The sequence below is a fragment of the Liolophura sinensis genome, chromosome 9, assembly GCF_032854445.1.
Source record: "Liolophura sinensis isolate JHLJ2023 chromosome 9, CUHK_Ljap_v2, whole genome shotgun sequence".
NCBI lineage: Eukaryota > Metazoa > Mollusca > Polyplacophora > Chitonida > Chitonidae > Liolophura > Liolophura sinensis.
The window spans coordinates 33,023,362-33,037,395 of record NC_088303.1 but is presented as its reverse complement, the minus strand read 5'-3'; the positions used below and the strand labels follow the sequence as shown (position 1 = coordinate 33,037,395).

At 39.1% G+C, this 14,034-nt stretch overlaps 1 protein-coding gene across 1 annotated transcript; it reads right to left on the bottom strand.

Annotated features, from left to right (window-relative positions):
• Nucleotides 1–493: 493 nt before the first annotated feature.
• LOC135475799 (2,4-dienoyl-CoA reductase [(3E)-enoyl-CoA-producing], mitochondrial-like) lies at nt 494–13,769 on the bottom strand. Its single transcript, XM_064755738.1, has 8 exons — nt 13,716–13,769; nt 8,806–9,032; nt 7,652–7,709; nt 6,456–6,690; nt 5,332–5,431; nt 4,865–4,937; nt 3,477–3,623; nt 494–1,675 (listed from the first exon to the last, which is right to left on the bottom strand). Exons 1-8 carry the CDS (start codon nt 13,767–13,769, stop codon nt 1,553–1,555), a joined length of 1,017 nt encoding a protein of 338 aa, XP_064611808.1. The 3' UTR covers nt 494–1,552.
• Between the last annotated feature and the right edge of the window lie 265 nt (nt 13,770–14,034).

The window sequence follows — 14,034 nt, the reverse complement described above, 5'->3', positions numbered from 1 at the left end:
TCTGCCGAACATCGTAACATCGTTAGAAAATTTGTCCCAATTCCACGAGGAAACTCCGTCCCTGTCGTCTTGTTAATTCATAGTTTATAGTTATGTACTAATAAAATTTTATTATCACGATTTGCACTTGTTTTTATGCCTCTGCTCTTCTCTGTTCGTTTGTAGATTTGCCTCGCCTCTTAAACGTCTGATGTTGCTCTCGGTTTTCTAAAATATTCGCTTGAAAGATCTCCACATCAGAATGGACGCAATATAAACCAAATTTACGACACAGACAAGGAGTTTAATGTCTTTTGTCCGTTTGCACAAAATAAAATGATGGGCGAATATATCCCGACAGATGTTCATACTTTCAGTGCAAGGCGAAATACTGTTTGCTTTAACCGCGATTTAACATTGCTTTCAATATTATTTCAGTCATATCACGTATTTGTCTAATTGTAGCAAGCCGTTACCAATGTTGACACAATTATACCGAGCTTACATTTTACATCTTACAAATCACGCATGCCGCCCCACTCAAAGGTCATACTACGTTTGCTTTACAGTATTGCTACCACTAGTGAATTTTGCACAGAAATCTTGAACAACGCCGAGGTTACTGGGGTCACCGTGATAAGACTTAATCTCCTTAATATGCCGCGTTCCTAGCCACGATATATGACTACATCCGGCTTGTGTTTGGTGGTTAACAAACAATCGTTGCTCCACCAATAGTGAACAAGACTCGCCTTCCTATACAACATTTGTTCAGTATTTTTTTTCTTTTTGGCAAACGCGTCCAAGAATCAGTTATTTTTATGTTTTCATACAGACTCATTTAACATCTCGTTTGGTATTCAAGACAGTCAAGTCCTCTGTGATGAGCGAAAATAAAACAGAGAACCTTTTTCTAGAGAAAATGTCTTTAATAACATCGCTGATTTTATTGTGTATTCGTGTTTACATTACATTAATATGAAAAACGATTATCTGAGCCATTCTACATGAATAAGTATCGTCCTGCGGCCAGTGACATTGTGTCACATCCACTACTTGTTTCCTCCTCTAATAATATCCCCTAGATGGTGAATGAATGAATGAATGCTTGGCTTTTAAGGTCGTGCTTAGCAATTTTTCAGTTATATGACGACGAGGAGTCGTTAGGTCTGTGGACATATAATGTGTTTTCTTGTGGCAGGGTGAGTCCATGCCTCCAAATTGCTCTCGCCACTGAAGATGACACCAGACATGACACCCGACCCGGTCACATTACATTGACACCAGGCCAACCAGTCCTGTTTGTTGGCTCTCACCACTCAGGGCTGAGCGAAAAGCGAAGCAGAATTTATAAAAATGGCCCGACCCGGGTTTGAACCCGGGTATCCTGCCTTTTGGCTCCTAGATGGTGATATAGGTACGATATATTCTGATTGTGTTATAAGTTTTTGAAAAGTGCCTGAACATCTGATCTGATGACATTAACTGATATAGAAACATATCACGTATTTCACTCGTAGTATATACTTGGTGTCTCTGGTTAGGTTGGTGGTGCTACAAACTCCTGCGCACATTATGATCCCTTGGTCGACCGGATCATCTTCTCCAGCATGTCCCATTGCTCTTTTGGCAACTGCACCAAACTGTTGAACTCTCCAGCTGAGTAATAGAACTCTCCTCCGTCAAACCGAATCACCTAAAGGGTAATAAAAAAAGACACAGAGCGAGAAGAATGACAACCGATCTAAAACCACTCTATGGTTTTAATCTGTGGAGCATTACGCCTTGATAAACATCTTTTGAACATTAGCTGGTAATCAATAAAGAGGCATAGTTTTTTTTTTAGCAACCGACGCTGGACAACACTGCGCCATTTGCTGTGTGTGATTTTCACTGTGGAGTACATGACATATATTGATTAACAAGCCATTAAGGAGACAAAACTTGTGACTGGTTCTTACTGAGTATGACATGTTTCCAACGTACTCTGAGTGACAGGTTGGCCTTTCATTTCATGGCACGGATTTCACATCTCTTCACTACATTTACCAATGACAGACAAAACATACGTTTTCAAAAATTTGTACTCTGCTTTACACCAATGTAAAAAATTCTTTGCATGAGAATTAAAAATAAATGTATTGCTTGTACTTTAGTTACGTCCAAGCACAAAACTAAAAGTAATCTGGAATACTAATTATGGTAAACACTGTTGAGATATCGTAGGACAAGGGCAAGAACAAGCATTTATTTGGAGACTAAAGTAATTTTTCATACATTTACACAATACAGTGGCTTGGGACTTGTCTCTATTTATTTACTGATTTGATTGTTGGTAAAATAAATGTCATATGACTGTTATTGAATACCATACTCCAGAATGGCGTGGTTTCTAAATAAACTAAAGCTCTGCAAAATGATCTTGATGATGTATTTCTAGGGTCAAGTGTATCCATAATATGACTGGATGTAGCTGTCGTCCTCAAGCATTATATAAAAATGGGATGGTGTACCAGCTATTAACATGGTAAAGACAACCCACACCTGGTGTGACCATGGTGAACTCACCTGTCCTGTGATCCAGTTAGCATAAACACTGACCAGGTAACTGGCAAAGTTAGCCAGTTCTGGCACCTCCCCCAGTCTCCCAGAAATCAGGCCTGGTGTAACCATGGAGAACTAACCTGTCCTGTGATCCAGTTAGCATAATCACTGACCAGGTAACTGGCAAAGTTAGCCAGTTCTGGCACCTCCCCAAGTCTCCCAGAAATCAGGCCTGGTGTAACCATGGAGAACTAACCTGTCCTGTGATCCAGTTAGCGTAATCACTAAGGAGGTAACTGGCAAAGTTAGCCAGTTCTGGCACCTCCCCCAGTCTCCCAGAAATCAGGCCTGGTGTAACCATGGAGAACTAACCTGTCCTGTGATCCAGTTACTGTAATCACTGACCAGGTAACTGGCAAAGTTAGACAGCTCTGGCACCTCCACCATTGCCCCCCAAAAATCAGGCCTGGTGTAACCATGGAGAACTCACTTGTCCTGTGACCCAGTTAGCATAATCAATGACCAGGCAACTGGCAAAGTTAGCCAGTTCTGGCACCTCCCCCAGTCTCCCAGAAATCAGGCCTGGTGTAACCATGGAGAACTAACTTATCCTGTGATCCAGTTACTGTAATCACTGACCAGGTAACTGGCAAAGTTAGCCAGTTCTGGCACCTCCCCCAGTCTCCCAGAAATCAGGCCTGGTGTAACCATGGAGAACTCACTTGTCCTGTGATCCAGTTAGCGTAATCACTAACGAGGTAACTGGCAAAGTTAGCCATCTCTGGCACCTCCCCCAGTCTCCCACAAATCAGGCCTGGTGTAACCATGAAGAACTCACCTGTCCTGTGACCCAATTAGCATAATCACTGACCAGGTAACTGGCAAAGTTAGCCAGTTCTGGCACCTCCCCCAGTCTTCCAGAAATCAGGCCTGTGTAACCATGGAGAACTAACCTGTCCTGTGATCCAGTTAGCATAATCACTGACCAGGTAACTAGCAAAGTTAGCCAGCTCTGGCACCTCCCCTAGCCTCCCAGCTGCTATCCTCTTCACAGCCTTTTCCATGAAACTCCCTGTGGGGTCCAAGCGACTGAATGCTCCCTACAACAATGTCTTTTCACAGTAAAATCTAGGCAAAAACGCATGTACAAGGGGCACTTTTTGCTTGAATTAAGAAGAAGTCAATCCTGAATGACTTAAACGTATTCAACCAAAAGCTTGACTACAAACACATCCCAATATCCATGTATGGTTGCAATGAGAAAATGAAGAAATTAATCAATAATGAGAAAATTTTGTCTTAAGAAATGACATTAATCTTAAACCCTTTCAAACCGTAAGGCACTTTTTTCACTGGAAGTTATTCTTCGAATTACTTTGATTATACCAAAAATGCATAAACTGTGCAGCGTATTTCTCTACATCCCAAACATGAAGTTCTCTCAAAAAGGTCAAAATATTGGCCGTTGTGGTGGTTGAAGAGGACTGGATTTTCACTTCTATTCTGGTCGGTAGGCAATAACAGGTGTAGGAAATGGAGCAGCTGAAGCCTCTTGGGCAAAACCTGGGCCCACTTTCACAAAGCGGCGTAAAGCATTTCTTTATCCTACATTTGTTGACAAAGGCCTTAAGGGCTTTTGCTGTAAACTCTGAACCACCCTGGACTAATGACGTCTTTTGTCGGTTTGGATGTGATTTTGAGTAAGTATTGTTGTTCTGCGGCTGGTAAGGTGCTATGGTTACACATAAATATATTAACATCTACAATGTTAACTTAAGATTTTGTCCATGACTAAAGATACAGGACTGCCAGATCCTAATGATATAACCTACGCGTATCATCCCCACATCCTATGTGCATCTTGATCGGATTTAGAGAGGATCTTACACGGATCATACGGCCATTATGGGCAGCCCATGCACAGATATTGGCACCATCCTGATCACATCTTACCCGAATCTACATCAGCTAGTACAGGTAGTCTCGTTTAGACCGTTTTACTGCATTTGAGCCTTTACCTACACGCTAACTATAAACATAATGCGATGTATCTTCAGTTTGCTTACCTGTTAAGGCAGGTGTGGTGATGAGAAAAGTATTAGTGAATTGTCTATCATTTGCCTAACTCTCACTCATTCAACACAATAAAAATGTCAGCTAGGCCAATCCATGACTTGCGAGTTTTGCTTTCCCGTTTCTCATTAGAGTTTATTAGTGTCAGTGAAAATGTAAAATCGTAACTGCATTCCTGGAAAACTGGAGATGATGTAAGTTCTCGCCAAAAGATTTTTACAATCTGAAATACAATTACTTGATACATAAATATATGAATATATCTCACCTTAGTCTCTATTGGTCCAGGTGCTATACAGTTGAATCTCATGCCATAGCGAGCCCATTCACTGGCCAGAGACCTGTCAACAAATACACCCTGTCAACACATCATTGTTTCACAGTAGAGGCCATTGAAGATTACATATTTTACCATGTTACACAAATAAAAGGTTACAAAAAATAAAAACCTACAATGAAAAAATACACTTCTTCACAATACACATGCAAATTGATGTAATGTACTAGAATGGAAAGTTAGAACACATTAAAGAAGTAAATGTATGTGGGAAGGTCTGCCAGGTCTGTGGATGGTCGTGGGTTTCTCCCCAGGCTCTTACCGGTTTCCTCCCACCATAATGCCCCTCAACCTCGCCCCCGCTGTCGAATCAGTGAAATATTCTTGAGTACGCCGTAAAGTACCAATCACATAAATGAATAAATAAAGACGAAAAATAGCCATGAAGTATGCCTTACTTTGACAATGCCTCGACCCCTGCCTTAGCTGCAGCACTGGGCACTACAAAGCCTGACCCACTCTCTGTGTATATGGTGGTGATGGCCAGAAAGGCAGCACCTTGTACAAAACCAAAATAATAACAATGTATTCATTTATTTATTCATTTGTGTCATGTGTCATATTGGTTTGGGGGAAGTGGTAACCAAGAAACTTAATGCAAAACCCACACAAAAGAGCACTGCTACCACTGTGCGAAAACAATGGAAGAAGGTAAACCCAGATTAACGCTAAACTTGATCAACGGTATTTAAAGTTTCAAACGTGAAAAAAAGGTTGAAAAACAGGGTAACGCCATTTGGTTTGGTGAATACAGAGTGTATCAGAACATCAGGAGTAATATGGACCTACACGTCTGCCCTCTGGTACAGTAAAACTCTTGACCTTGTAATGACCTTGTGAAATGGCCTTAACTGTATATTGTTATAATTTTATTTGATTGAGTGGTATTTCACCCTGTACTTACACAAAGAATTTTTTTTATTTGTTTGATGGCCGTCTGGGTTTTGGGTGGAGGAAACACAAGTATCTAGAATAAACTTCCATCATCAGATACTTGAAAAAACTCTTGAGGTAATTATGCAGCAGGAGTAGTGATTGGATTGGCACATGCAAATTCATTGACCACGAGCCTGGATGTCACTGCAAACCAGTGATTTATCTGTCTGAGCCTGTGATACCCTATCACCGTTTTATACGTAAGCATTACTATCGCAATGATATCTTCCACATACACACGTTACTCCAAAAAGTAACAAAAAAAAAGAAAAAGTATTTACCAAAAGTAATAATTTGTGACCTTTTGTTTCCTCTAAATATGCACTTGTCTGGGTGAATAATTATGGCAAATACAGTAATATTAAAAATGAATATCCGAGAAAGAGAGCATGGCCAAAAATAAATTGAAAGCCTTGAACTTTGCATTATTAGCTGTACTTTTTTCAGCAAATAATTAGGAAATATACACAAACCGTAAAAAGTGGAAAGAATGCTAAGGTGAAAATGTCTGTAATTTCTGATAAACATAAATAAACATAATAGTATGCATTTTACAGAAACAATAGAGACATTTAATACGTTTTACCTTGTCCTTCCTCTATGAGCCGCTTTCCCAGCTCCAAAGTGACATTAGCCGTTCCATTCAGGACAATGTCTATGACAGTTCTCCACGCGTTGGCCGACAATCTTTCACTCGGAGAGATGAAGTTCCCAGCCGCATTATTAATGACAATATGTGGCAGACCCACTTCGCTGACACATCGGTCCACAACTGCTCTCACAGCGATGGGGTCCCTCACGTCTGCAGCTATCCCCAACACCTGCAAAGAAGAACATGGGTGGCTTTATTACAGGCTTTGCTGCCATGCACCAAGGAAACCATGTTTTGCTGGTGTTTGTCTTTCTGTCGGCACAGAACCAATCCATTACATTTTACATTTGTTTAACATTATTCTTCAACAGAAAGGTTACGAATGCATATTTTTCCCAGCAGTGTATTGTCCATGTGTTGAAATTTGTGATTTTTTTTGTTTTTTTTGATTGGTGTTTTACGCCGTACTCAAGAATATTTCACTTATACGACAGCAGCCAGCATTATGGTGGGTGGAATTATTTATTTATTTATTTGATTGGTGTTTTACGCCGTACTCAAGAATATTTCACTTATGCGACATTATGGTGGGTGGAAACCGGGCAGAGACCGGGGGAAACCCACGACCATCTGCAGGTTGCTGGCAGACCTTCCCACGTACGGCCGGAGAGGAAGCCAGCATGAGCTGGACTTGAACTCACAGCGACCACATTGGTGAGAGACTCCTGGGTCATTGGGCTGTGCTAGCGCGCTAACCAACTGAGCCACGGAGGCCCCTGAAATTTGTGATGCAAATTTTGCATAGTTAGCAATAGGGAAGTCTGCGCTCTTAGAGCGTCTTCTAGATACAGCAATCTGTTTCATTGCTTTCATTCTCAGATATCTGCACTCTTATTGGTTCAATCGGTCAGCATTATAAAATACCAGAATTAAATGTTAAAAAACACCAATTTTTGTCAGACACCTTAGAAACCTCTATCAAAGCAAACTTCACAGGTGTGCACTAGCACCATTTTTTTTTTTTTTTTTGGCCAAGATTATTTCTGCAGATTGTTAAATTAATTGGTGTTTAAAGGCATATTCAAGAATATTTAACCTTAATACACGAACCGACTTATGTAAAACCTTGACAGGTAGTTGACAAACATCACAGACAATGAATCACTACAATTACCACAAGAGTTATGTACCTTTGATCCGGTTTCTTCTGCTATCTCGCTGGCTGTTTTGTCAAGAACATCTTGTTTTCTGGAAAAAGGACATACATAAAGGAAAGAACAAAGCCCATATTCTTAACACAGGAAAAGTACATGTACACGTAATTACGCAATTATGTCAGAAAATTGATCTGATTGTATGTAAATGAGCTAAAAGTTTGATCTGTAGGTTTCCAGTTGTTCTTTTGATCTTAAAATGGTTTGTTATTAAAGTTAGGACGATATACTACAGGAGAAATTCATTTCAGCACCGAAAGTATTATTTCACAACATTTATTTCGCTCTAAAATGGCTCTTTTTGGGGTACAATTTCAGGTTATCTCAACTCCAAATCATTCATCCTGCAAACATACTCATCATTTAAAAATGATGATCAAAATCATGATGGCTATAAAAGCATGCTGGTAAAACCTGGGTAAGTTTTGAAAGTAAGGTTGTCAATAGCCAATTAAAGGAAAATATAAAAACGGTGCCAAAATTAAATACGGCCTTTAACTTTTTTTTTCTGATTTTTTCTTTCACGATACAAAGGGATTAGAATTTAAAACCTTTTTGGGTATTGTGGGTATTTGGGGCCACTTCTTGTACAGTATATATTGTCTTTGCATAATCATGTTTTAAATCAGGATGTGATGCATGTCTGATAAATTTATCTGAAGGTAAATTTGTTGTTTATATCTACACATATGCATTTAACCTGGATTATGTTAATATTTATGAATATAATACAAATATAAATGTGATCAAAATCCAGATTGAACCCATTTGTTAGCTGCAAAGACCAAACTCGAGTGCACATATATTTATTAAACATGTGTTACATCCTCATTTACAGCAATGTTACACAAAGACAATACATACCAAGAGGTGGTCTCAAATATCCGCCTTACAAAAATATTTCCATGTGTCTTTCTCTCTTTAAAGAAAAATTGAAAAAAAAAAATACTGAAGACCACATTTACACCTAACCTTTCACAATCTTTCATCTACACTATATGTAACATTCATGTTTCCTCCACCTTTAAATATATACTCCTTAAAATAAAGCTAAGTGAACTGAAGACACAACATTAACAAAACTGTCAAAATGGTGATAAACTCTTGGAGACAAACTGATCAGTACTTACCTACTACTGATTACCACCTTTGCACCCAGACGAGACAACACTGTAGCCATACCCCTCCCCAATCCAGTACCCCCACCTGTGATAAATGCTGTTTTCCCTTCAAATGTGCCCGGGGGTAGCATGGGGGTGACCTTAGCTGGAAAGTATTTGGCATGGCTGTCATCATATTTTCCAGGTCTACTGGCACTAGTAGAGAGGACTCTTGGAACATCCTTTACAACCACAGCCTGCAACCAATTATAATATATATGTACTGATTTTTATTTATTTGTAAGCCATCATTTTAAAAATATGTTTGTTTTATGTAACCTTAAATATACTCCGAAAACGAGCCTGGCCTTCTCTAATTTCACTTTAGTTCCTGCAAAATCCCTACATTTTTCATAACAAAAGACATAGTTAATTACCTACTAACACTATTATTTCTGATATTTCTGTTAAGACCAAACAAATAATTTCTAAGCATTAATTGACTTATTTCTTTAGTTGCTTAATGGGCGGTTACATGTTTATGCCATATTTAGAAAATTTATTTCATGACAGTCAAGTTTTGGTTGGTGGCATAAGGAAGAGGCTAGTGAAAAGCCAATTAACATAAACCTGCAAACAAAGTGTGCACTGCCTTTTGGGGTGGTAAGGTGCATACAAGCAACCGGTTCAGTTGTCCATATCAACGGAAATAGAGACCATACCAATCTCCAATCATAGTAGATGCTCTGGCTGGATTTATTTCGTTATTTCAAAATAAATCCAGCCAACCCATCTATGATCTTTAGAATACTTGAGCCACATTTAAGTTCTGTGTTAATTTTGCTTGTACTGACACTAGCCGGGCCAATAACTTTTGTTGCTCTAACCTCTATGCGCTGAGCAATTTGGGACGAAAAGTAATGTAACACATAAATATTAGTCCCCGACACTATACATGTACAGTACAACAAAACAGTTACCACTATAAACACGCGTGTCGTATGGGTACCACACGGCTGTTACACGCGTGTGGAATGCATCACGTCTGGCAGACAGGCACTGCCTGGCACGCTTTGTCTGTTTGAACAACACGGCTACTACACGGCTACGATATGCGTGTGGAGAGGAGGACCACGCGGATACCACACGCGTGTGATTATCATCGTTTTTAATGTCGTTATTCCAAACAAAACTGTGATAAAAATGCCTACTAGTGGTTTGTTTTGTTTTCTTTTTATCTGCATTTTTATTGCGATATAAATCGCACTTTAAAAGTGGAAAAAGTTGTTCTATTACGACACGCAATCTACGTTGCCGTCGGCCGGCCGCACACTTTTTAAATTTCTGCCGAGGTTGACGGATGTCCGCTGGGAACTGTAATGTACATATAAGAAGATGTCAGAATCAGGTGAAGATGTCAGAATCAGGTAAAGTTGTTGTCAGTATTATAAAAAGTGATGTAGTGTTTTTTTTTCCTGCATGTGCTAATGCGATGCAGGACCAATAAAAAATTTATGTAAGCTCCGATCTAGTGTGCCGAAACTTGCCGGTGTAAAAGTGTAAGCCCAGAGGCCTGCACAGCGTAATGCCTTCAATCAGTATTCAATCAGTTTAGCGACACAGATACATTTAAAATCAAATAAATTCTGTGAATACAAACAAGTAATTATCTACGAGTGCGTGTATTTGCATTGTGCCACATATATTACATTTCACCTGAAAAAAATAGTGCAAATAAACGTTTAAAGGCTTCTCACCGCCATTTATGTTCAAAATGAACTTCATCTGACTTCGTACTCTTTTTTCGTCGTTCCAATACAAACACAAATTACTCACTATAGTAACAACTGCATGTATAACTCTGGACTCGGCAACTCCCCCTTCCTTCCAGCAACTGAAAACAAGTTACGGGTTTTCTGCACAAGCACATTAAGGCCCCCGTCTTCTGTTCACATGATCAGCTGTTTCGGACTTTCGTCCAAAATTAATTCCATGATTTTAGGTTTCAAATTGTAAATTGCAAAACACAACGGAGTGGGACAATCTCACATAACTTTATCACATCCAACATGCAGAAAATAGCCTAAACTTTAAAGTAAAAGGGTATAAATAAATATCACAGCGTTGGTCTTACAGTAGCCTGTACATGTACATTTTTTTTGGTAGTTCACGGTCGAATATAGGTTAGAAAGGGAGACAACTTCATCTATTCTTTTCAAATAATCTGCTGAAGCAAACTGGTTGCATAAATTTGATTTATTTATATGACAGGTGTTTTACACCATACTCAAGAATATTGTATGCATAAAAGCAAGTTTGCCTATTGTGACAGTTTATATATGCGTTGCTTTAGGAATTACAATTTCACTTGTGTGTTTCTTGAACATGATATGTGTATCATACAACCCCTATAATCACTGCTGTCACGTGTCTGGCTATATAAAAGTAAAGTAAAATGTTCTGAACTGACAGTATATAACACAGAAAATTATTTTCAGCAAGGAAATCATCAATAAATTTTTTTTTTCGTTTTTTTTTTTTTTTACAGGAGCCCCATGCACTGCCCGTCAGGTCATGAAGCAGCTGGCGGCAGAGGAGCAGAAAAATGGTATGTTCATTATTGGTCCACTACAAAAGCATTCAGCATTTGTTTCAACCATATTTTTTTTTTAGCATGCTCAATAATGTGATTATATAACTTGTATTATTCATGGTCTTAATATGTACAGCCATTTTAAAGTTGATATTCAATAGACTGCCATACATCTTAATAATTTTCTCTAAATCTGTTTTCTCTATTTCAGAATACCTTATTCTCTTTGACGAGGACGGGCAAGACTACTCGCATTTCCAAGCCAAAGTTTTCCTTGCCGTCCTCAGAGATTAAAGTCTCCTCTGTCTGCCACCTGCTTCAAGGCGGCCGGAAATATTTGGTGGAAATTCTCGCCATTGGAGGTAAATATATCATTCTTATACATAAGTAAAATGTCAGTCTCTTTCTCTCAGCTTTTTACAAAAAAAATGTTCTCCTTACGTAGAAGAATTAGATATAATTGATCACGCCTGGCCCCAAACCCACAGGGGCCAGGCCATCACCAAGTCCCTGGAGTCCTCACAAGATGCTAAGGAGGGGGGGGGGGGGGGGGGTACCTCACAATTTGGCCAGAATACAAAGGTATCAAAAGCTCTGTTCAAGGTTTGTTTGTGTTGTTTTTTATAAACATTCTTGTTTCTTTGCTGCTGTTGATGGTTACTTCATGTTCGGTTAGAACTTTTTTTGAATAAAACTATTCAGGTTGATTGATTCATTTGTATTCACTTGTGTGTTCTGAACCGAAGTATCGCATTGCCACTCTCATATCACAGATTAAAATAATGTTTACTACAAACATTCACTAAATATGCAATGCAGATTATATAAAATGAAGGTAATGCTATGCAATACACCTGATTATAAATTTCAAAACAGTGTTCTCTAGATCATTAAATGTTATTACAAAGAAATGCAAATAATAGCAACTAATACTTCTCTAAAAAGAGAAGCAGTAACCTTTAACTTTATTTTATTTGGTTATGATTTGCTTTTTATTTTGCAGTTCATGGAAGAAATTGACTTGAGTAACTTCATGGATGGGGATGGGTGGGGGGATTAGGGTGGTTTGGGTTTTATAACGGTAGAGCACAAATCATGTAGTGAGGGTGTAGCTGGGGGGATTGGTGAAGGCATGTTGCCAGGGGTTGGTGTAGATGGGGGCGGTGGTGAAGGTGTGCCAGAGGGGGGTAGTGTAAGTGTAGCTGGGGGGATTAGTGAGCATGTAGTGGTGGGGGTAGTGTGGATGTGGCAAGGAGGGTAGTGGAGGTGTTTTAAAGGGGGTTAGTGTAGTTGTAGCTGGGGTTGGGGGTGAGGGCGATAATGCAGGTTTAGCTGGAGGATATAGTGTAGAGGCAGGTAGTAGTGTGGAAAAACAGGGAAGGGAGTATTCCAGGGGAAGGGAAAAGGAAGGGAAAAAGCAAAATCAAACAGCAGGTGGGGAGCAGGAACAAAACAAAGGTAGGGTTCAGTTTTAAGTGCTTGCAAACAAAAAGGCTGTGTTAATATTATCTGGAAGTGGCCTTTGTTTTATTCCCATATAATGCTTTTAAATGTGTGTTGAAAGGTTTCATGGTAAATGTAATCTCAAACTGAAGACATCAGTACAAGCAGTCCTGCTGTAGAGAAATAGTCAACGCCATTATCAAGAATAACAAAGCATGCTGTTGTGAAATGCAAGTCTATTTTTACTAATTGTGTAAATTATGTAACTAATTATGTCCTAATAATCATGTCATATTTTATTCTGTTTCAGATGGTTGTACTGAGAGATGGGGATTCTGGGAGGGGGAACAGGGCAGAGGGCCACAGAGCTCCCCACTTCGTGGACATGACATCGAACAACGATATGGTAAGAACTGTACACATCATACACATTTATACAACTCTAGAAACTAAATCTGCACTTCTGTGATTTTAAAACGCATAAACTATTTCACATAGCACAACTAAAAATAGGCTTACATGTCAGAAATTGAAATGATATAGGTATGTATATTCGGGATGTAAATTACATAAATATTAGTATAACACTATTGTTCATGTTTTGGGCAATATTGGAATAGAATATATCTGCCATGCCCCCAAATGAGGTTCTTTCACAAAAACTGTTCATCGTGTGCCCAGGTGTCATCTAGACATTTTGAAAACAAGAACCATTTCAAAACACCCACGCTAAATCTTCACGCTAAATATGTATGATGTACGGTAAGTTGAACTTTGGACCCTATCAACTGTAGTGTAACAGACAGAGCTACATCCTTCTAGGTAGCAATTTATGTATAAATAGTGATGTGACAATGTACTATTCGCATAAGAGATGAGAAAAGCGAACGGCTAAACATGTTACCAAGTTGCGAAGTTCTTTCCAGCCCAAAACACGTCTGCAGCACGTTGACGCCATTCTAGCACTAGCCCGCGATTTCTGTGTGAAAAATACCCTGGGCCATAATAGTCTCACATAAAAAAAAGAGACTAAAGCTGCATACAAATGTTTTTCTGCTATGATTTACAATATCTGATTTCGTATGTTATGCAGCGTTGAACCGACTAACAAACATCTAAAGCAAATTGTGAAATTTTATCCGTTGCAAATATCTTCTTTCAAAACCCAGCGCCCCCTGTGAAAAAGTGGTGTCCGACAACCACTGCAAGGTTTATCCTTTTCT